Consider the following 23,458-nt stretch of genomic DNA (forward strand, 5'->3'; position numbering starts at 1 on the left):
CTAAATGGCGCAAATGAGAATTTTTTTCCTTCAAAATGCGAGAAATTCGCGAATTTTGAAATTGGTTTATAGAATGCGCGAATTTCTCGCGGTAATCATTTTTTAATGCGAGAATATAAAAAAATATGCGAGATTCTCGCGCTGTAGTGAAAACACTGCTTGAAACCAGCTAGCCCTGAACTAATGATTTTATTTTTCGACCACTTTAGGTAACAACTGACATTTTTTATGAAATAATTTTAGATACTAAATTTCAACTAATTTGTTAACAATTAACACGTCTTCATTAACATGAGAGTGCATTATTTTTCTTTTAATCAGTGCAACTAGTCTGAAAAAAAAAAAATACTTATTATGATTTTAATTGAAAGTAAGCATGGATTTTATAGAACACTGAATTGAAAGTGGTTTCACAGTAGACAGAATTTATACTTCAAATGTGACATAGAATATTAAGATACTATGACTATAAGTCATAGCTTTATACTGAATTTTTATTCTAACAGAGCTGTTTGTGCTTTGAACTGGAAGATTTTAGATTTTGCTTCTTCTTGGAAGAAATAAAGAGCCTTGGCAACCAAGACTTAAGTTTAAACGTATAGTAGACTGTTTCTTTTATTTAAACTTAATCCTCATCAAGTCTTGGTAATCACAGCAATAACTGTCGATAAAAGGATATAAAAAATGCAGATTTATAATGGTATTAGCATATATTAAGTGTGTCAAAAAGTTTTTTTAATTCGAGGTTTGTGTGTCGAAAGTAATAACAAAATTTTCATTATTTTTTTCTACATGTAATAAAATTAAACAGTTTGTTCTATTATATGTAGGTCAAGTAAAAAAACTATGATTTACAGAATTTGTGTTTTAAATTGTATAGGTGCAACAAATACTTGTAGCAAAGTTCAACCTGGCGTCTCTTAAATACAATAATAAAATATTTATACAAGGAAAGTTGAAACAATTAATCAGTTTAATCTTACTTGTCCAGGGTTGGCAGGTTTTTGACATGTGACAGTTTAAACCATGGTTTAAACCGTCACGTCAAAAACCTCACTGTTAAAAATGTCGAAAATGTCAAAAACCTATATTCATATGTAAAATTTAATTAATACATAAAATTTATATATATTTTTATAAAGGATAGTGTTTCTAAATATGTTCTAGAAAAAATAAATTTAAAAATTTTGAAGAAACACTTATATTTTGAATAGTAACCAGAATCTTGTACTTTTGAAAGCTCACATCTTTTGTAATATTATGTTTTCATTTTCATGCGTTATTGAAAATCTGCAGTGATATTATTAAGAAATTTATTTAAAACCAAATTTAGTGTATAATATAGATTATACTAAAAATTAGACATTTTTAAAGATAAACATTAGCAGTTTTGTACATTAGACATTTTCTTTTAAAGAAAAATCTTTTTAATATTCTTTTAAATCTTCTTAATAATCTTTTTAACATAAGACAATACAAATTTAAGTGCTTTCTGTTAAATACACAGAGTAGTTAGTGTCGATTTACAGTATATTCAGCCTATTCATTTACTATGCTGAAAATCAAGTTTATCCAAATACTTGTGAATTTCATTTTGCTAAATACGATATAGTTTTGTTGAATATCTAAATATTCAACTGTTGAATAATTACTTCTTGCTTTCAAGATATGCATTATTTGTATTCTTAATACAAGTGGAGAAAAAAAAATTAAGAGATAAAAATTGTTTTAAAACGATAAGTGTAATAATTATAAATAAATATAATAAACAATATGAATTATATTTATCATTATTCATAAATATAACTACTTTTAAATTCAAATTAACATACTGGATAATAAAGATATTCGGTATAATATTAAAAAAAAAATTTTATGTACTTGTATCTTACATCAAGTTTGTATTTATACAACATAACTCGTAAGTTCCTTATAAATATTAGTTATATGTTCCTTATATGTCAAAAATGCATAGTAATAAACTTTTAATTTTCTTAAGTATCAAAAAGAAGAAGAAAATTTTTTTAAATATTAGTATTTAAACAATTTTTTTGCAAAATTTTTCTGCACATGCATTTGAATATAAATTTCTGAGATTTTAAATCTGTTATTTTACCTTAATTTTAATTAAAAAATATTTTAAAACCTGCTGATTACCTATAGTATAATTAAATTTCAATATAATGCATGGCAACTGTTGGTAGTTTTGAAGTTTATATATTTTCTTGGCAAACTTCAGTTTTTGACATTTTTGACGGGTTTTTGACGGTTTAAACCAGTATTATACCCTTGTCATGTCAAAAACCACTTTTTGACGTCAAAAACCCAACCCTGTACTTGTCATATTTTAAATTAAAAATAGATTATGATCTGTTATAAATAAAAGTACTTATCACTTACCAGAATCTTAGTAACTCTAACATTATCAACATTGAAATCAGATTTTGGCGGTTTGACCAAGACTAAAAATTATAAACAAGATAACAATTAAGTACATATCATCCTTGTATTTATCTAATATAATTAAATTACTATGAAATATTTTTAAATGATAAATAACTTACTGCAAGCTTTAGCGATGAGTCTAGCTAAGAAATCCTCATTGCCATAAGCTTTGCTCATTAATGATGCTCTTATACCTTTCACTGCATCATCTTCATTAGAACAATCTTTTACTTCTGTGCACATAAGATCTAAACAAAATGTCATAAGCAATTTTAAATAGGCAAGAAACAGCAAAACAAAGAATGCATTTAAAAAATGATTAAGAAAAGGTGCAACCTATCAAGGGTGGTTTTTGTTTAATTTCAGTATCATGGAATATGAAAAGAATCAAATTTAACATATTTTTTTTTCAGGTCTTAACAAGAGAATGGATGCATCTCTAAATAGATCATACAGAAGTATAAAAATTGAAAATTAGTTTTTATTTCCATTTCCTTAATTTTAGAATTCTTTACACTTTTGACGCTGAACGTTTATTATTAATTGTGCATATATTATAGAAGCATAACTGTCACACACTTTCATTGAATTATGGAAATCTTACCTCTTTTTAAAAAATTACAATAACAATCAATGTTAAGTTTATTTAAAAGAGAGAAAGCACAAAAATAAATTTGCATGAAATTAACATTAAAACATTAAAGTAAAAACATAAGATGGTGATAGATCGGAATTAAAATCACTGATACTTACTGGGCAATATCTCAAGAGTTTTATCTGCTGCTAGTTCATACCCTTTAATGATTTCAGAAGGAGCTAATCCCTATATATGGAAATAATCAAAATAATAATATTAGCAAAGGTGACCTAACGGTGCAGAAGATGGTATATAAAAGTATTTAAACCAGAGTAGAGGGAAAATTTCCCCAGAAATGTGGGTGTTGCGAAAAAAAAAAAACCCTACCTACTTCTCTTCAAAAGAAATTCACTTCGACATCTAATAAGAATTTAAATACACTTTATTATCAACAGGGTGCGTAGTCAAATCTTTGAATCAAAAATAAGCACTTTTTAAAAACTTTTCAAGCACTTTACAAAAAGTTTTAAGCACTCAAAAAATTCATATTCAATCAATGATATTATTGAAAAACAAAAACTTTTTATAAACAGTTTTAGCGTTAAAAAAAAAAAAAAAAAACGGGCGTAAATCGAAACAATCAGTACTTTCCCACATCACCGAGTGAATTCAACTTGACCCTGAACTCAGAACAAAAGTACCCTTACCCCCTACGTCAAAAAAAGTGTTAGAAGTAAAATAAAATAAACAAGAACAAAATTAAAATAAATTAATATAAGAGCATTTCATAAGGATCTGATATTCTTTATTCGAATTGGAGCACTCGGGTTTCGGTTTAAAGTGTGCGCGCATGCACAAGACATAATGTGGGTATGATATGAAGTCCGCATGAATGATTACGTAGCAAACTCCCCATTTTTCGTGAAATGCATGGGATCCACCAGACATCACTGAAGGGAGAAGAAAAAAAATTTCGGAAAAAAAAAGCACTTTTTAAAAACGCCAGCTGAAAAAAGCACCTTTAAAAGCTTTTAAAAACGAAATCCCCAAAAAAGCACCTTTAAGTACTTTTTACAAACGCTACGCACCCTGTAAAGTTTTTAAACTTTTTTTCTTCTTCATAAAATTGATATTGAAAACATTGTGTTTCTGATTAAAAGATAATTAAACATTTGTTTTCATTCCCTCTCAACAATTCAAGAACATAATATTTTCCTTAGACCAGTTCAGTCAGTTAAATTATAAATGCAATTAGCTGAAATAATGTTTTTTTTTTTCTAGATGCTTCCTCTCAGAAAAGGGCACTCACTTAATTTTTTTTTTTTTTTTTTTTTTTTTTTTTTTTTTTATCAAAATGAGTAAATTCATGTAATAACTGAATTTGATCCTCAAGAATTTTTAAGTTGTCTTATACTATTTAATGTGTATATTTCAAAAAAGTAATTTTCCCTCACCTAAATAGGAGAAAAATTTGTACAGTACAGAACCCGTTATCCGGAAATCAGAAAACCGGAAAACTAGAACGAAATTCAATAAATTTTCCCGCCATTTTTTTAAAAAATTTTTTTTTTTCCTCATAAGATTTTAGGATTTTTCTTTCTTTTTTGAAAAATGTTGACCTTACCATCATTTTGGAAATAATCGTTAGTGTATTACTTCAGTGATTTTTCTTCTTTTTAAGATTATTTCCAATTTTTTTAATTTTTTTTTTAGTTGGGTTTAACAATAAAAAAACGGCTTTTTGTAGCGATTCCGAAAACCGGAAAAACCAGTTATCCGGAATAGCGATGGTCCCGATCGTTCCGGATAATCGGTTCCCTACTGTAGTTCAAAAAAATTATTAAAGGCATTTATTTAAAAAATAATTTTAAAATTTAAAGTCACTTAGAAATGTATTGATATACCCATTGAAAAAAAGAGAAACTTAAACCTATTAACACAGATAATTTTTGCGTGTAATTATTATTTTAGGAGTTAATTTTTCTTAAAATTGGAATATAAATAAAAAGGCAGTGTTTTAAGGGCTGGAGGCTCTTTTTCTCAAAAAGGGTGCATTCATGGGGATCAAAGGAGAGGTAGAGCGGTGCGCCCTTCCAAAAACACTTAGGGAAGAAACAGGTATATATTTTAATAAATAGTTTTTTTTTAAAAGAGAAAACCAGTAATTTTTTTGGCCAAATTGCTACATAAAATTATAGATATTTGGTAAAGAGATATACATATTTGATATTCTCATTTATACAATCATTCAAACTTTTGATTTAACTGAGGATAAAACTTAAGGTCTCACAGGCGCAGAGCCTGACCAAGGCAGGGGCATAGAGGGCAGCTGCCCCGTGCCCCGTAACCGAATAGAGAGTTTTTATTACATTTCCTTCCTTAACAGGGTTGCAAAAAACCCACCTACCCAGAAAAACCCGGGCGGGTTTTACTGGGCAAAACCCACTCTGAAAAACCCAGTAAAACCCACCCCAGAGTGGGTTTTACTGGGTTTTTCTAAAGTTGATTACTTTTTTTATCCTCTGTTATATTAAAAAGATATTCTATTGAAATATATACGTAGTCTAGCCTAAAAAACTGAATCTATGGTGAAAATACTAATAACAATCTGGAAAAAAAAAATTTTTTTTGAAAAATTATTGGAGAAAAATGTATAGGTTTCACATAAAAAACAGAATAATTTGAGTATAAATCATACTACAATAAAAGCTTTTTCATAAGGTTATTAATTCAAAATAAACACAGACAGAGGAAATACATTATAAATCAATCAGTGTTAGAATTCTTCAATCTTAAATGTCTATGTATTTTAACTAATTTTAATGCCTTTTGTACACCCAGTCTATTTCTCAATTTTGACCAAACCAGTCCACAAGTAGAAAACACTCGTTCCAATGACGCAGAGCTAGCTGGACAATTGCTTAGAGCAACCATAAAGTTGCAAAAATCTGTCATATCTCTATCATTAGTACGCATTTCAACTAATTTCCACCACTGTGATGCACTGAATTTTTTTATTACATCAGCGTTAAACATGCTAGGAGGAAATATTTCCGGGTCTTTTAATTTGTAGCTCATGAGGGGAATCAACCATTTTGGGTGTTCTGTTTCTAACCACTCCTCAGCTTTCTGTAACATATCAGAGGTTAATCTTTTTCCTGTATATTTAGGATCCATAATGTTTGCTAAATAATGAATTGGGAGAAGAGCTTGGTTCAGCCTTTTATCAATTTGTTTTTTATAAGCGCAAAGATTTTCACTATTAAATACATCAAGCCAAAGCTCAACAGCAGTAGATATATTGGTTTTTTCTGCCTGCATCAGATTTAATACTTCGCTCAGTTCTGATAATTGTTTTTGCATGTGCAATGCTTCTTTATATATTGCAACATTGTCCAAAATCCGTATAATGTTTGTTGGAATTTCCACTACGGCTTCAGTAGATATTTCTACAAACTTATGGTAATTCTTAATATATGTATCAATACAATGAATTTGAGAATTCCAACGCGTAGCATTAGGCAACTGTGGCATTAGACCACCCTTCTCTTTTAACAAACCATGGGGCTGATGAGTATTTCGAAAGAATTTTTGAACCTCTGCCACATGTTTGATAACATCCTTGTTTGTGATCTCATCAGCGAGGAGATTAATGTAGTGTGCAGAGCACCCATATGTAACAATACCCTTGTGTTTTTCTTTTATAAGCTGCCTTAGTTTTACCATCTTATTTTCATTGTCTGTGCATATTGCAAAAACCTTTACATCCAAATTTTTTTCACAATGTTCTATATCTTTTTCTGCTAATTCTGCACAATATTCTGATGTTTTTTTGTTACTTTCACAATCAACTGCATTTAAAAGAAATGAAGAATTGCCTGTATGGACACATGTTGCAAGTACTGCATCCCTGTTTATATTTGACCATCCATCTAATAATAAAGTAACAGTAGCAACACTTTGCATTTCTTTCTTAATTTCAGCTTCAATATTCTCATGCACTTCATCCAACAGTTTTCCTCCTAAATCGGTACGAGTAGGGCCAGAGTAACCTGGTCTCATTGCTGTCACCATTTCTTTAAATTCAATAGTTGTGGCAGCATTGAAAGCAATGTTATTTGCATAAAAGAATTTTGCAATTTTCAGATCCAAATTATTCTTTTGACTATCTGTTGTACTTACAGTATAATCATTCATTATACGTTGTCTCTTAGCTCTACTAAATTCACGCCCTTCAGTTTCAGGAGGAGTCTGTATTGGTATTCCACTTGCAGACGACTCATCAGCTAACAAATTGTTTACAGTTTCCACATGTACATTCTTATGATTGTTCAAAGATCTTTTCAAACACTTACTTAAATGAGCTCTTATTCTTTCAATTTTTGCACTTATTTCTGTGTTGCAGTAATTACATGTGCATTTTCCTTTACTCTCAAAGTTTTTAGTAACCTCCAACCACTCTGGAGCAGTTTTTCTACCACCTCCATTAGACATTTTATGACAATCAACTAAAGCACAATCACACTACACTAAATTCAACACATGGACCAAATAAAATTTAACAAGTTTAGTAGAAAACTATCAAGTACAACTGACAGAATTTCATGTGAAATGGGCAATAACTGGTAACCCCCACTCCTACAGCTAGAAGATGATTCACAAAACTGGTTCCTTTTCAATGGTCAACAGATAAATTTTTACCACCCCTCTATTCTATTCTAAGTTTTCAGAAAGGAGGTTGTACCCCCCTTTCCCCCATTATGAAAGACAGATGTGTGTGAAGAATGACCTTGTGGGACTTGATTTTGTATGATTAGTCATTGCCTTTGACCAGCCTCCCTTTTATTGTGGAAAACATGTGTTTGGAGACTGGAGAGTCACCTTGCTGGCTATATTTGACTGTATGACCATTGATTAGTCAGTGCCTTTGATTTGCTTCCTATGCAAACAAAAAAAATTTCCTCTAATATTTTTTAAGATTAAAATATAAATAAAAAGTAATCCTGTGTTAAAATAAGTTTAAAATGTGTGATGTATGTCAATGAGTACATATAACATTTTGTATCACGATGTCAGAAGGAACTTTTTTCAGACTTTTGCATCAATTTGTTTGTATTAATTACACTTTAATTGCCTATATGTTAAATCAATTCATCAAAATAAACTTGATTATTAATATAAGCTTTTTTAAAATAAGGTACTTACCCCTGCCCTCTCTTTTGAAAGAAAAAAAACAATAAAACATGAAAAACCCCATAAAACCCAGAAAAACCCAATAAAACCCAGAAAAACCCAATAAAACCCAGAAAAACCCATCCGGGCTGGGTTTTTCTGGAAAAACCCGGGTTTTTTGCAACCCTGTTCCTTAATGAACTTTTTTTTAAAAAAAAAAAAAAAAAAATCAGTACAGTGTAAAATCCGTCAGTTTTATGTTAGCGTCTTCATTAATCTATCGTATGAAAATTATCTATACTTCATAAATCTATGGCTCTCTAGGGTGGAATTCAGCTTCAATTTCACAACTATGATGTACAAATTTGGCTAATCAAAAGCCTAAATTTTTACATTTCGCAAAATGCGATATGCTTACAAAAATACATGCTTCTGATAAGCTTAATTGAGGCATCGTAATTGCGACATTTTTGCTGAATTTCGCTCTAATGTCAGTAAGGATATGAATTTTTTACAGCCAGATGAGAAAGTTAACAATCAGAAAACTGCATTTGGCATGATGGACATAGAATTGCAAGAAAATCAATAAAAAGGTCAGAATGATATTTCGTCTGACAATTGGAGGGGGTGGACTTTAAAGCTATTTTAGGTTCTTGTCATTTTTAATGAGGTGAAAAATTTAAATATCTCAATAAAGTTACGTTCTTCTTTACTGAAATAGTGAAGAAGAGGGGGCCCCAATCAGGCTAAGTCGGTCCCTGCACAGGCTATAAGTACACTATCAATAGAGCTCCGACTACTATTTACATTGTGAGATTAAATTTGGATTAGCCAAGTCAAAACCCAGATTTTAGCATAAAATTATGCTGTAAATATGGTCGAAACTCACCATACGCAGAAGCTCTTCAGCATTTTTAAGTAGAGCCCCAGTCAAAATAATTACTAAACTTGTTCCGTCTCCAACTTCTCTTTCTTGCATGTCTGATGCATGGACTACCAACTTTGCAGCAGGATGCTGAATCTAGAATTTGATAAGAAACATTAAAACTAAGTAATAAAACTAATAATAATAAAAAATACAATGCTTAAAATAACTTTAGACTGCAAATATGTGTCCAAGAGTACTATGTAATGCTAAAAATTTTAGCACAATAGAGAAAAAAACAAATAATGGCCCAAGTTTAAAATTGCAGCTGCTAATTCCACAGCATTCATATTTAATACAACTGTTTATCCTATAGTTTTTTGCTGTTTTCTGCATTAAACCCACATTAATAGATGAAACTTCAATATTTTAGAAAAGAAAATTAAAATAAATACAGCAATATACTCTAAATGAGATTAATATTCATAGCAGCTAACATATGAAATTTTGGTACAATGTCTTTTGTTTTAAATGGTAGTAAAATAACAAATATGGTACAGAAGTAACAATTAAAACAATAGTACCAAGTTCCATATGCATGTTTTCATTTTCCAAAAGATGAAAATAAATGAAGAAATTAAGTCTGATATGTTAAAAAAAAGTATTAATAGAAAAATATTTCTTCTTGCCTCTTTTCCCATAGCTAAACATTTAGTTGCAGGGATGGAACACCCTATTTCAAAATTTCATTTACTATCATCAATGTAACTAGATCATTATTAATATAAACACAGCATCATCAATATTACGTATATAACCTCAACAATCACAACTTGTTCTATATGGGGTTTGTGGGACCTGTTTGCTCTTTGGATGAAAAATTTCCATCTGACATGTCTTTTGATCTTGATTACATGACCTAATATATTAATTACAAAACAATTTTAGCTGATTTTCTTTTAAAAACACAACACTATTTTCTGATCTGCAGTTTTATTTCCACATGGTTTTCCAAATTGTGATAGTCTCAAATTATTTATCATAGACAGCATATTACATGCTTACGTAGAAAGCATTACACATAGAAAACTATTAATAGCATCTATTAGTTATTAATAATGAAAACATTCTAAAAACTGTTCCAGGCTTGCTAACGCTTTTAAACATAAAAATATATGATATATTTTTACTGATGATTGATAATATTTTTTACTTTATATTGAGTTAGAGCTCCTACTTAATTTCAGAAGAATAATTGCCTGATTTCAGGAACATTTCAATGTAAATCCAGACCAAATTTTATCTTGACTCCGCAATTTTTCTTTGGAAAACTCGGATTTTTTAAAAAAATTTTTTTTAAAATCTGCAACATCAAATATTAGATTTTGTTAGGAAAAAAAAAATCATTGAATGAGGATGGAAATGGAATTTTTACAATTAATTGTTATAGATGAAAGAATTATTTGAATTTAATTAATTTAAATCTGATTACTGTTACTGACAATTCTAGGACTATAGGGGAATGATTAAGAATTTTCCAGCTTCTTGAAAATAAAAAATCCAACTTTCCTTGCTTTTTAGAGTCAAAATAAAATTCCCTGACCAATGGGAGTATATGTTTTTGCACTAGATTAGTAAATCTAGTGTGTTTTTGTATTCTCTATAATGAGTCATAAGAATTAAAAATTTTTTTTTTTTGTATTTATATTAATTTGCAACCTCTAATATTTTATAGCTTTTTTTAATGGTTTGAAAAATTATGTTATAATCTTTGGAAAAATTCTACTTTGCACAAAAAGGACTGGATATTCCCAGTCTAATTTATGATATATTTAAAAAAACTTAACACTGAACATGTATAATTTTTTTTTAAAAACCTACTAAAATTTTTATTTTACTTATGTTCACATTTTTAATTATTTAATTGTGTTTAACATTTTTAATTATTTTATCTGTTTCAATTTACATGAATAGCTGCAACAACATTTCTGTCTCTCAACTAATTTTAATTAACAAACTAATTAATATCAACTAATTTAATTAATTACAAATAAATGAAACGATAAATTTGACAAAAAGCAAGTTAAAAGTTGAATTATTAAGATTAATGGGGAAGGCCATAATTGTAAACATCTTTTGAAACCACACAGTGAAACAAAACTTAGAATCTATCTCTAATTTTTTTACATTTTACCTAGCTTTAAACTAAAAATCGATAATGGTATATCAATTCGACTATTTTCTATTTAAACTAGGCTTTTTATATATTTATTAAACAAAAGACATATGCCCATTCAGTTTCAATGGAAAACATGTTAAGAGTTTGATTTTATCCTACTGTTGGGGGAGGTTTTGTTGATAACATATGAGTAACCTTATTTATAACATTGTTTTTGTTAGTCTCACTTTACCATCAATAGTATGTACATATTAACTGAACTTATTATTCATTTAAAATATTAATTTTTTATTATCAAATTATCAAGTAAGATGAAAGGCATAAGGAAAAAAAAACATTCAATAAATATTTAAATAAAGATTTTTTGAATTTTAGGAAAAATGTTTTAAAATAGGCAAAAACTAGAATAATACTTGATTGAATCAAGGAATATAGCTAAAATCCAATAGAATTGACAGCTATGAATAGATAATAACAGAAAATATAGACTTAGAATTTAGATATTAGTGCTATTGTTAAATCTGAATATCATGCAAATAAAATGTAATTAAATTTACCCAAGAAATTTTTTTTTCAACAATAAAGAATACTAAATTTAAAGTGTATAAAATTTTGCAACCTACTTCTAATTCATTCATTATTACAGCAGCATCACTAGTAACAAACATTTTTTCAAGGTGATTTATGATGAGTTTATTCATACCTAAAATATTAAAAAAAAAGTTTTATACAATACTTTTGAACTGAGTAAAACTAATTTTATTTTGTAGTTCTGGCTAAATAAAATTTAAAAAAAAAATCAAAATTAATAACTAATTACTGTTCAATGTATTGAAAATAAATTCCTGGATTATGATGCCGTGAAAATTAATTTTCAAAAGTAAAATATATTTTTACTTTCTTATTATATTTAATATACAAATATTCAGTGTACACAAAAAAAAAGTTTGAAAAGATCCAACCTTTAGTACTGAATTTGTATTTCTAAAATCAGATTTCTTTTAAAAATAAATATAATGAAAAAATTGAGAAAATTTTAAATTTTATAAAAACCAACTAACAACTAAATATACAAAAAAAAAGAAAAAAAAATTAGTAATAAATAAATTCATGAACAGATTATGAATTAGATTATAGATAATTTACCATAGGGACCATAAGTTGTTTTTAAAGTATCTGCCAGCTGGACACAAGCTTCTATGTTACGACAAATTGCTTCTTCTACTCCTTGAAAATACTGGAAAAAAAAAAAAGAACAGGACAGGTAAGTTTCAACAAAATTAAATCTGGCACTATCAAATTAAAACTGACACTTGTAGTTCAAACCAACATTGTTCTAAAATGTAACTTTAAGGATCAAAATCCCACTATTCTAGATTACCTGTTTTACCTTACAGGAAAAAAGTGACAGTAAAAAAAATAAAGTCTATAAGAAACGCTATGTAATAATGCGGTGCTATAATTAGAACAGAAAAACAAAACAAAGTAAAAAATTCTCAATTCTAGAAAAAAAGAAATAATGATGAAATAAATTTGCTTGAATATAATTAAAGAAAATAAAATCTGCAGTACAAAACTAACGATTCAGTATAGGGTTATCCTGTTCCAATCTTTCCAAATTTAGTTTTCCCACAAGTCTATCACTACATACATTAACAAGTTTTAGAACTTAACAAATATGAGTACAAACTATTTCTAATGTGTTGTAAAAAATAAGATTTCAAATTATTCTTTGTTAAATCTATTCAAACCCCCCTCCAAAAAAACTGTCTAAAAATATCTTTCAAAAATTACTTTGCCGAATATTCGGCAAAAAGGTCGAATACTGAATAGTGGCTAGACATTTATTACATCTGTAATATGCAATATTGCTGTATTAGTTGATTGGTTAGCTCTATGAGCAACACACCTTTTCTAACAACACTGCTGTCAGACTGACTATCTTAGTTTGCTTCGCACTTAAGATTTTGCACTGCACACTTACCTTGTTAACACTTTTACCATGCCATGTGATGTAAAATATTTCTAAATGAATTTCCTTTTTTATATTTGATGGATAAAATAATTCAATTATATATTTAATTTTAAATTCTGGACTTGGCCCATCATTATACAAGATTTCTGCTAGTTCATCTTCTGAAGTAGAAAAGATCCTCAAACAGTCTTAAATAAGCGCAGACGCGATTTTTACCTTTTCTTTCGTATCAGAGCATATTATAAATGAGGAACAAGTATCGACTAAGGCAGTGGTCCCCAACCTTTTTGTATCTAAGAGCAAATACCAGAATATCGGTCGAATGGCGGGCACCATTTATTTTTTCAAGATAAATTTATTATTGGTAGACATAGGTAATAATACACACTACTAGGACTGGGCTATAAATCGATATATCGCGACATATCGATTTAACGCCTATATCGGCAAACCGATACAGCAACTTTCATTCCAAGCGATGCATCAGAAATCTGATTTAAGCCGTGGAGTGAAGAAGACGATATAACGATACACGCAAGGACTTTCTCTTACGTTCCGATGCCAACTTGCGCTGTGGAAGACGATATTGTTTCGTTATGTTGAGACGGCCTTGACTGATGAGCGGTAGAATCAGAATCACTTTTGAGACCTTATATCGTTATATCACATGTTCGTTTTCGCAACTTCGCGATTTGAAATCGTTTCTTGTAGATTATTTTCAATGGGATTAACTTCGTGATCGCCGTCGTAACCTTGTTCTGAACGCAATCTATTAGTGAAAAGAATTTATAAAGAAAAGTTTCTTCATTAATTAGGTAAGTTTTTTATTTATTTTCTGACAAAACTTTTTTTATATTTTTAAATGTCAAAATTATCGGAAATCTAATTTAAGGCACCCATAAGGAATTAAATTACAAAGTAAATAAATTTGTTAGGTCATTTTTTTACTTTCTTTTAATTTATTAAAAACCTTTCGGATAAAACTTCTAATAATTTAATGGGCTTCTATTACTGATTTTAAATTTATAAATCTTGAGTTGTTTTTATTTTTAGAAATAAAGTTAAAACAAAACTTATTTTTTGGGCATAAGTCAATAAACTTTATTTGCTCAAAAGAATTTGAAAAGTTTGCGAATTTTATTCATTTCTTTTTTTTTTTTTATCAATTACTACTTCGTTTTATTAGAGAGTAAAATCATTATTTTTTTTTAATTTTCGTTTTATATTATTAGTTAATTAGCTAAATATATTACCGAATATCACAATTCTTTTGTTTTTATTTTTAAGAATTTAATTAAGAAACTTTGCCTTACTTTGTTTTTCGTTCATAATTCGGTCATTATTTAATTTAATTTAATTATTTATATGAAATAATAATAAAAATAGTGTTTAAGAAGCATTTTTTTTAAAATTTATTTAGCTCTTTGTTTTAAGCATACAAATAATTTTTTAACGAACTTATTTTTTAAATTTTGTTCCTATGCTGTTAGGTAAATATATTGATAAATTTCACTTTTATTTATTTTTTTATTTTTAAACTAAGAAATCTTTTGTTATTTGCGTGATCATTTTTAGAAAATATAACAAAACTTGTGTTTACTTCTTCATTAAGAATTTGAACATTATGATCGAACTTAATAATTCTGTAATTATTTACGCATAATAGTACAAGCAAATATTGATTTGTTAAAAAAAGTTTCTTTTTTTTAAAAAAAAAAAATATTTTTAACACTTTGTTTTAAGTGTATAATGAATTTCTTAACAAACTTTTTTTTTAATTTTTTAAATTTTCTTTCTATAATTTCAGCTAGATATCTTTATAAAGTTCCCTTTTTATTTTTAAACTGAAATCTTTCAGAGAACGAAAATTTTAAGAAATTATTACAAATCTTATGTTTAGTTTTTAGTTTAAAATTCGAACATTTTTAATTTTAAACTTCGGCTTTTAGTCAATCTAACTTTTATTTTAATTAAAATATATTTTGAAATTTTAAAATCAGCTTTTGTTTAATAACAATATTTTTTTTCATTAAGGGTGTTTTAGGGGTTAACTTAAATTAAAACTGCTTATACCTTATAAACGATAAAGAAGTGCAAATATTTCATTCTGTATCTACACACATTTTTTCAATAAATATTTTAAGTAAGATTTGTACATCTTAGTCAATTTATTTAATATCTTTCTTTAGCAAAACATATACATTTTCAAATTTATAAATTGATTTAAATCAATATGCGTATGAAGTCTTGATAGAAATCTGACTTTCTGTGCCTTAAAGTAAATAAAATTCAAAAATACTATATCGCGATACATCGCTATATCGCGATGCAAAACTGACGATATATCATTTCTAATATCGCCCAGTCCTACACACTACACAGGGGTCTGTTCAGGCCGAATTTACTACCGTTTAGCGGTACCTTCACAAATTCAATTTTAGGTAAAACGGTAGTTTCACAAATTCAACTTTAAGAAAAACGGTATTTTCACAAAATACTTTTTCTTAAAATTTTATTTTTGTCTCAATTAAGAAACAATAAATCTATATTTTTACCATGTTTTAGTGTTGACTTTTTAATAAAATTTTTAATTTTTCACAAATTATGCCAAAATTTTCACAAAATAGGTACTTTTAAGAAAAACCCAGACAGACCCCTGCTACATATAGTGCACAAAAATTAATTTTCAAAAATTAATTTAGCATATGAATGCAATTAATATTTTTGTGTAAAATAAATGATTACTAAATTGCATTCAAAACATACGAAGTATAAAAATTATTTATAAAATACAGAGGCATGTGGTGTTTGGCACGGCATTTCGCTGACCAGTGCTACATAATTGGGAGAATATAATGCTCTTTTTAAGAATGGAATTTAGTCCTTCAAATATATTCCAGAATTTCTCATGTGATATAATAGTTTTCAGGATAATGTCATCCAAAATTTCTATATCCAATTCTTCTCGCTTTACTTGAAGAAATTCTGAAATGTATGCTGCTATTAGGGTTACGTTTATTTGGTTGATAAAAGGATTAACAAAAAAGTTATCAAAGGCTCGATGATATTAAATTGTTGAAAGCGCTTTTTAAATTGATCTCTAAGCAATTGGAGGTTGATGACAAATGTCAATTTCATTGTCACCTATCAATTTTTTCATGTTTGGAAAATGCACAAGAGACTTACTTCATTTTCAAATGTGATATCCACAAAACTACCTTAGCTCTGAACGAGTTAACAGCCTCTATCATTTTTGCTTTATGTTTGTCCTTTCCCTGCAGCTACAAGTTTAAATAATCTAGTTTTTCCCTTATGTCCGTTATGAAAGACAAATCTGCTAGCCAAAGAGGATCTCTTAGTTCTAAAAATGTTTGATTTTTGGTTGCAAGATAATTTTCTATTTCTCCAATTATATGTAGAAATCTATTCAAGTACTTTACCTTTACTGAGCCAGCATACTTCAGTATGTATTTGCATAGCATTTATTGGGAAAATGGAAAACTGAAATATTTTATCGTTGAGCAGCGGGCGCACCTAGATCGATCGACGGGTGCCATGGTGCCCGCGGGCATAGGGACCCCTGGTCTAAGGAAACAGCTGCTGTGAATAAAACAGAGGCTCAATACCATAATGGCGATTGAACTTAGTTTTGATACTCCCAAGAATATGCCATCGCAAAGTCAACTTGAATAACTCGGGTTTCACTATTAGATATGTTCTTTTGGAAACAATCAGCTTGGACTTAGGGGATACTTCCGTATCGTGATCTGTCGGGCCAGCTACAATCGCCAAGGTGCCAAATAGATTTTAAACTTGCAAATTAAAAAAAAAAAACAAAAAAAAACATGCAGATGTTTGCCCGGGGGTGGATACGAGTTATACATTTCAAGTTGGTCCCTTTCTGTGATGTTTTTTTTTTAAGTTTCTAACCCGCTTTGCTGACACAGATATTGGAGAAATTTCCTTTCTTGGTGAAATAGAGACTTTTAACCAATTTACGAAATGCTTTTCCTAATCATTGAGGTCTTGATTAAGTTTTACTTTGAAGTGTTTAAAATTCAATATGCTGTTATGCCTCTCTTTTGTTCTTTAATTTTGTGTTCACATTTTCGTACCCATATTAGTTACTTTTTTCTTTCTGCAAAAATTTAATTCTTTTACTTTCTTGCCTTTGAAATGCCAGACATGATGCTTTTTTCTCTCTATCTTTTTATTGTTTCAGCTCCAGGCAACAACATTTTTTTAATCTTATCCAGATTGGAATAATTTAGCAAAAGCATTTTAAATATTCCACTTAAACATAAATACATAACAAATAGAAGTTGGGGAAAACAACCAATTTCAAGAAGCTCTAAAATTATAGTCTTATTATGCCGCTAATTGCATTTTATGATGCTTATACTGGCCTGATTTTACAAAAAGCCTGAATCTTACAATTTGTTATTTGTGACTTTAGTATTGAAGTTGTGTGGCAGTTATGAAAAAATTACGGACATGATTTAAATTTTTCATTTAGGAAAAAGAAGTTAAGTGTGAAAGTACTTCTAACACATGTAACTTTCTGTTATGTGGTGTTACCTTCAATAAAATTAATTTTTAACAAACAATTATTGACAATTTTGATTCGAGAATTTATCCTCAAAATATCTTGCCTTTATAATTTATAAAACAAGAAAATTTAAAATTTTCTATCTCACTAAAGTTTCTACAAATAAAAAAGTAAAATTACATTACATATGTTACTGGAAAATTAGATTATCTTTATTAATCAACTTTAAATCACTCAAAAAATACATGTTAAATTTAAAAACAGATAAAAACAAAGAAAATAGTTATATATAATACTAAAAACTAATCTATTGCCCTTCAAATTTTTGAAACTCCCTGAGAATATTAATAACAATGAAGAGAAATAGTGTCAAAGTTTAGCGTGCTCCACCTTTTGTTAGATTTTAACCAAACATTTCTTATAACTTTAAAAACAATCTTAACTATTAGAAAATGTACATTTTCTAGATTTCAAAATTTTATATTAAATTTGAAGTTAATTTTGAATATTTAGTCACTCAGAACCACTTTCCGTGGAGTCGCCCTGTATAAAAACAAAGCATTAAACTAATCCCTAACATTTCATAGTTTAAGTATTCCTTTTTTTTTTCCACAGGCAGATTCGATATAAGTTTTTAGGGCATTGTCATTCAAACAATTAATTGTTAAGATGTATTTTTTGCTGATATATCCGTATCGTGATCTGTCAGGTCAACTACAATTGCCAAATGGTAGAGGTTTTCCAGGGAGCGGCTACGAGTATTACTTCTCGAGTTGGTCTTCCTTACCGGCCGCTACCCGTAACTTGTCAATTGATCTGCAGCGGATCACAATATGGAAATCTATGGATTTTAAATGTGGTACATCTGAAAAATCACTGCACTAAGATGCCTTAACTTTGATTACAATAATACAAAATATTGGGATGTGTTACATTAGTATAGTGAAATTTGCGCCGATTATGTTAACTTTGAATTTAAGAAAACATAAAATTTACAAGTTTTTGACATATAAAAGAGAAAAACGTAAATCAGGTCTACGTTATTTTAAATTAAGATCAATAAAATAAGGTATTAATTATCAGAAGGTATGAACCTTAGTTCCTTCTTGAAACATCTGAGAAATACCAGGAGCTCTAGGGACGTGTAAAGCCATCTTGAACAATATTTAGAAGTAAATACTACTATGTATATGATAAAGATTCAATTACAAATGAATTCTTGCTATTTATTTAAAATTTAGAGTAACTTAATCTTAATATTTAATGCCGCAATTGACATAACAAAACATGCGGAGAAAGTAGAAATTCAGTTGCAGTTAGAGTCACAGTGAGGAAATGTTGCCGAAACTAATGAAACTTGTAATCACAACTTCTGTAGAAAGTAGGAAATAAAAGAGAAAGTACAAATTTTCTAATCACAAAAAATTTGTGTTTGATTTAAAATATTTTCAACTGTTTTAATTTAAAAAATTGACTAGTGTTTTATTTATAAAAAGAAAATTGGCATCTCAGCCCTGAAGCAGAAATAGTGCTTGTTTGTTTCGATTTTAATTTTAAATTTCGAAAAGTTGAGGCGGGATACAATTCCGAAACTTTTGTAACATTATTATATTCTTTTCGTGTTTGATAATTTATGAAGTTGGAACGTAATGAAATACAGTGATTACAACCTCAGAGAGTTATTGGAATTAGCACTTCGTGTACCTGAAATAGGGGCTGTGAATTTCAATATTTTATATGTAATTTTGAAAACTATTATTCATGTCCAAAATATTTGCGAAATAAAACCAGATACCATTTTCACCGATTTGTTTTATGATGTTGACGATATTGATGAAAAAACTACGTCTGAAAGTGAAAAGGATTTCAAAAATGAGGAAAGTTAGTTTTAGCTTAACTTGTTAAGCTTTGCTAAGGAAAGATGTTGACTATATTTTTAATTTCTATAATATTAATTGTTATATGATAAAATATTTGACTTTATCAAAATGTATATCAACAGGTTCGGTTCAGAAGCTAGATGATCATCAAAGTCTTATTGACAAGATACAGGTTCTTGAAGAAGACTATAAAAAAGTGATTTTTATTATATTCAAATTAGGGATATTTCCGTATTCAGAACTGTGGCAGAATAATCTCCAAGTCTTGGCAAGCTAAAAAAACATCACAGAAAGGGACGAACTCGAAATGTATAACTCATTGCTACCCCCGGGCAAATATCTACATGTTTTTTTTTAAAAAAAATTGCAAGTTTAAATCTATTTGGCACCTTGGCGATTGTAGTTGGCGCAATAGATCACAATACGGAAATAAAATCGCCAAGGTGCCAAATAGATTTTATAAATAAAAATTAAAAAAAAACAAAAAAAAAACATTGAGATTTGCTATAGTTGGTTACAAAATATACTCTACGAGTTTGTCCTATCTCTGATTTTTTTTTCAGTTCCTTGTGCCCAGAAAGACTTGGTGACTAGTCTGTCACAGATCGCAATACGGAAATCTTTTCTTATTATTCATTTACCAGCTACTCGAGGGATATTTCCGTATCGTGATCTGTCGCGCCAACAACAATCACCAAGGTGCCGAATAGATTTTAAACTTGCAAGTTTTTAAAAAAAAATATATGTAGATATTTGCTTGGGGGTGCTTTCGAGTTGGTCCTTCTCTCTAGTGTTTTTTTTTAAGTTTCTTGTGAGCTGCTGCCTGGAAGTTACCTAGACTTGGTGATTATTCTGCCACAGATCACTATATGGAACTCTCCTTGTTACTCTAATCTTGAACCAGTATTCAGTTGTATTGTTATGCATCACTACATTATGTGAAGAGCTTAGTAGATGTTGGTTCCTAATGGCATCTTGGAAAAAGTTTAAAATCTCACAAAGGACCTGTGATGTTTTTTGCAGATTTTAAGTAATAAAAATATCAGATTTATTTGTTTACTGTTATAAGAACTGCAATAAAGTTCATAATAATGAGAAATAAAGGAGAGTAATCTTTCAGGGAATATTCCTCATAGGGATAAAGTTTCATAATATTCTGAGCAGATAAAATATTGTTGTTTTTAAGGAAAGACTATAGCAACAACCCAAGAGGGATAAGAGGGAGTAGCAATTGCAGATGTAAATCGTAAAATTATAAACAAATATCTGAACACATGCTGCAGATAATCTAATTTTTAAAAAAAATGTGCATTTCTTTTCTTTCATTGTAGTTTTTTTTTCTTACCATGCAATTAATTTAATTAATATTAATAGTAGTGTCTAAAATCTCTGAACTTGTTATTATAGAAAAAACTTCATAATTTGGAGAAAGAAGATAGAAAAGAGAATGAAACAATGTTCAAATCAGGTAAATTTCTAAGAAAATTATTATTTCTGTGTATTTATTTAAATACTTTTGTGTTTGACTATTTTATTCAGCTCTTGAGCATAAAATGTCTATATACTGAACTGATAAAGAGACTACCTACTATAATAGGGAAATAAATATTAAAATCCAAGAGAAAAATAGTATGATCTATTATTTGTAAACAATTAATAAATGTTATGGTTTTATTAACTTTTTATTGTTATATTTGTCAATCTTTTCGAAACTAGAGTTTTCTCTGTCAAACAACTTTGATTTTTCAAGAAAAATCAGAAGGTGAGGATATTTCAGAATTAGTACTTCTTTAGATCTACTAAAATGTTAAGGGTCACTACATAATTGTTGTAATAATAATGAATTTAAAAAAAAAAAATTATTTTTCAATTTTTAACTTTCAAGTTCTTTTTGGAAAATAAGGTGATTTTTTTAATAGTCATTGGTGCTTAAGCAGGGGTCTGTCTAGGTTTTTCTTAAAAGGTTCCTACTCTGAGAAAATTTAGAAATAATTTGTGAAAATTAAAAAGTCAACACAACATGTACACAATATCATTTTAATTACCAAGTACTCAGCAGATTAAGCATATTGAGATGACAGTTTACTGAGATAAAATAACAGATTTTTAATATTAACATGCTCAGGCAAGTTTTGAAGTTGTACTCTGTTAATACTGATTAGTTGTAAAAATGAAATATTTTTAAGTATAAATGAGGATGAAGATTTTTAGTAATCAAAAGAAGAAAAAGAAATGTATATTCAAACATAAATTTACAGCATGCAATCATTTACTACTGCTAACTCATAAAAAAAGACAATCGTACAACAAAGTTTTAAAAGGAGGAAAATTTTAAAATTTGCTTTAAAAAAAATTCTTTTGTGAAAGTACCATTTTTCTTAAAGTTGAACTTGTGAAAGTACCATTTGATCGAACGGTGAATTTGTGAAGGTGCCACTAAACAGTAGTAAATTTGCCCTGGACAGACTCCTGTTAAGTAACTATTTTAATGCAGTACTGATACAGAAATCCTTAAAAAAATCTGAAATCAAGCAATACTTTTTCCTCAAAATTCTGTTATGTGAATAAAAATTCATAAGCATTTTTCTGCTATGTTGTTGTGCATCACAGTAAAAATTTCGGAGGTTTATTATTAAATCTTAGATTGCTAGTGCTATTGGTCATTTTAAAATTTTGATCAATCAATGCAATAATAATTTCTCTTGCAAAACATGTTGTAAGATAACAAGCTTTTTAAATTACCATTTTTAATTAAATAAATATTTTTTTAAAGTCATAATCATAATGATTATAGGAAAAGTTCAACTTTAATTATTTTAAATTTCTTTGTGATTTTGTTGTTTTTTAAGACAACATATCTGACATTGCTTACCTAACATTGATATTTTTATTCAAATAGTGACAGACTTAAATGTTCAGTCTCTGATTTCTGATGTTCAATCTTTGAAGGTAATAATTGTTTCTAAGATAATAATGTTCTTACAAACATAAAAATAAGCTTTTATTGAGTAAGATGATACTTTAATATAAGACAGCAGAAGATAAATGTCTTTGTAGCATTTTGAATGTATAACATTCTTAAATTAGATGATTTTAAAGTTGAATTGGGCTATCTAATAATGAAATATACTTATGTTATTGAGAGGTTTTTAAATTCGTGAATAAATTATAAATTGAAAAAGTAGCTTACACACTTAAGGTATAGTTTATTGTTCAAAATAGAAAGTGCTTAAAATTGCAGTAAACCTTGTAAGGACAATTATAGACCCTACAGAACAACTTAAATTTTTAACACATCAAAAATAGATGCCCATTTTCCAGACTGGCCAGGCATAAATGAGAAGAAACAAAAAGAATTGATTGAGAAATCATTAAAAAATTAAATATACTATTTATTTTTTTAAAAATTTGATTTCTCCAGAACTATTCAACTGATTTCACTCAAATTTTGTATTTTCCCTTTTAAAATTGCATTTTTTAAAATAATGTAAAAATAGTATATCTTACAATTAAAATTTTTTTAGTCCAATAGTTAATAGAAAAAGAAAAATTTATAAATATTTACCGAAAGTTATATTTTGCATGGCATTATCTTTGGATAAACAAATTTTATATTTGCTTACAAAGATTTTTCAATTTGCTTAAAAAGTTCTTGAGGCATCGTAAAGTACGCAAAAAACAAAATTTTAACTGTGGGGACTAAACTTTGGATCACTCTCCTGACCAAACTATATCGACCATATTTCCCAAATTGCTGGTTACCCCTACATCTTAGGGGTGAGGGGACATTTTAGGGATCCATTGGAAAGGGGTATG

The 23,458-nt window shown here is 28.4% G+C and overlaps 2 protein-coding genes across 3 annotated transcripts in view; one reads left to right on the top strand and one right to left on the bottom strand.

Annotated features, from left to right (window-relative positions):
- CCT8 (chaperonin containing TCP1 subunit 8) overlaps positions 1 to 19,366 on the bottom strand; it is a 31,302-nt gene extending 11,936 nt beyond the window's left edge. Inside the window, exons 1-7 of the mRNA XM_087167631.1 lie at positions 18,857 to 19,366; positions 12,385 to 12,475; positions 11,862 to 11,941; positions 9,084 to 9,215; positions 3,199 to 3,268; positions 2,565 to 2,693; positions 2,401 to 2,462 (exon numbers count right to left, since the gene is read on the bottom strand). Coding sequence (XP_087023757.1) covers positions 2,401 to 2,462; positions 2,565 to 2,693; positions 3,199 to 3,268; positions 9,084 to 9,215; positions 11,862 to 11,941; positions 12,385 to 12,475; positions 18,857 to 18,916 — 624 coding nt within the window. The 5' untranslated portion in view covers positions 18,917 to 19,366. The remainder of the gene's footprint in view (positions 1 to 2,400; positions 2,463 to 2,564; positions 2,694 to 3,198; positions 3,269 to 9,083; positions 9,216 to 11,861; positions 11,942 to 12,384; positions 12,476 to 18,856) is intronic.
- Positions 19,272 to 23,458, top strand: part of LOC107448472 (uncharacterized) — a 40,172-nt gene continuing 35,985 nt past the window's right edge. Inside the window, exons 1-4 of one of the 2 annotated variants that reach the window (XM_087167629.1) lie at positions 19,272 to 19,643; positions 19,765 to 19,838; positions 21,050 to 21,110; positions 22,542 to 22,591. In XM_087167629.1, the coding sequence (XP_087023755.1) occupies positions 19,412 to 19,643; positions 19,765 to 19,838; positions 21,050 to 21,110; positions 22,542 to 22,591 (417 nt within the window). In that variant the 5' untranslated portion in view covers positions 19,272 to 19,411. Of the gene's footprint in view, positions 19,644 to 19,764; positions 19,839 to 21,049; positions 21,141 to 22,541; positions 22,592 to 23,458 lie in introns of both variants that reach the window. The other variant, XM_087167630.1, reaches the window with a different exon arrangement.

Source organism: Parasteatoda tepidariorum, chromosome 7 (genome assembly GCF_982258835.1).
Source record: "Parasteatoda tepidariorum strain Cologne lab strain chromosome 7, Ptep-v5.0, whole genome shotgun sequence".
NCBI lineage: Eukaryota > Metazoa > Arthropoda > Arachnida > Araneae > Theridiidae > Parasteatoda > Parasteatoda tepidariorum.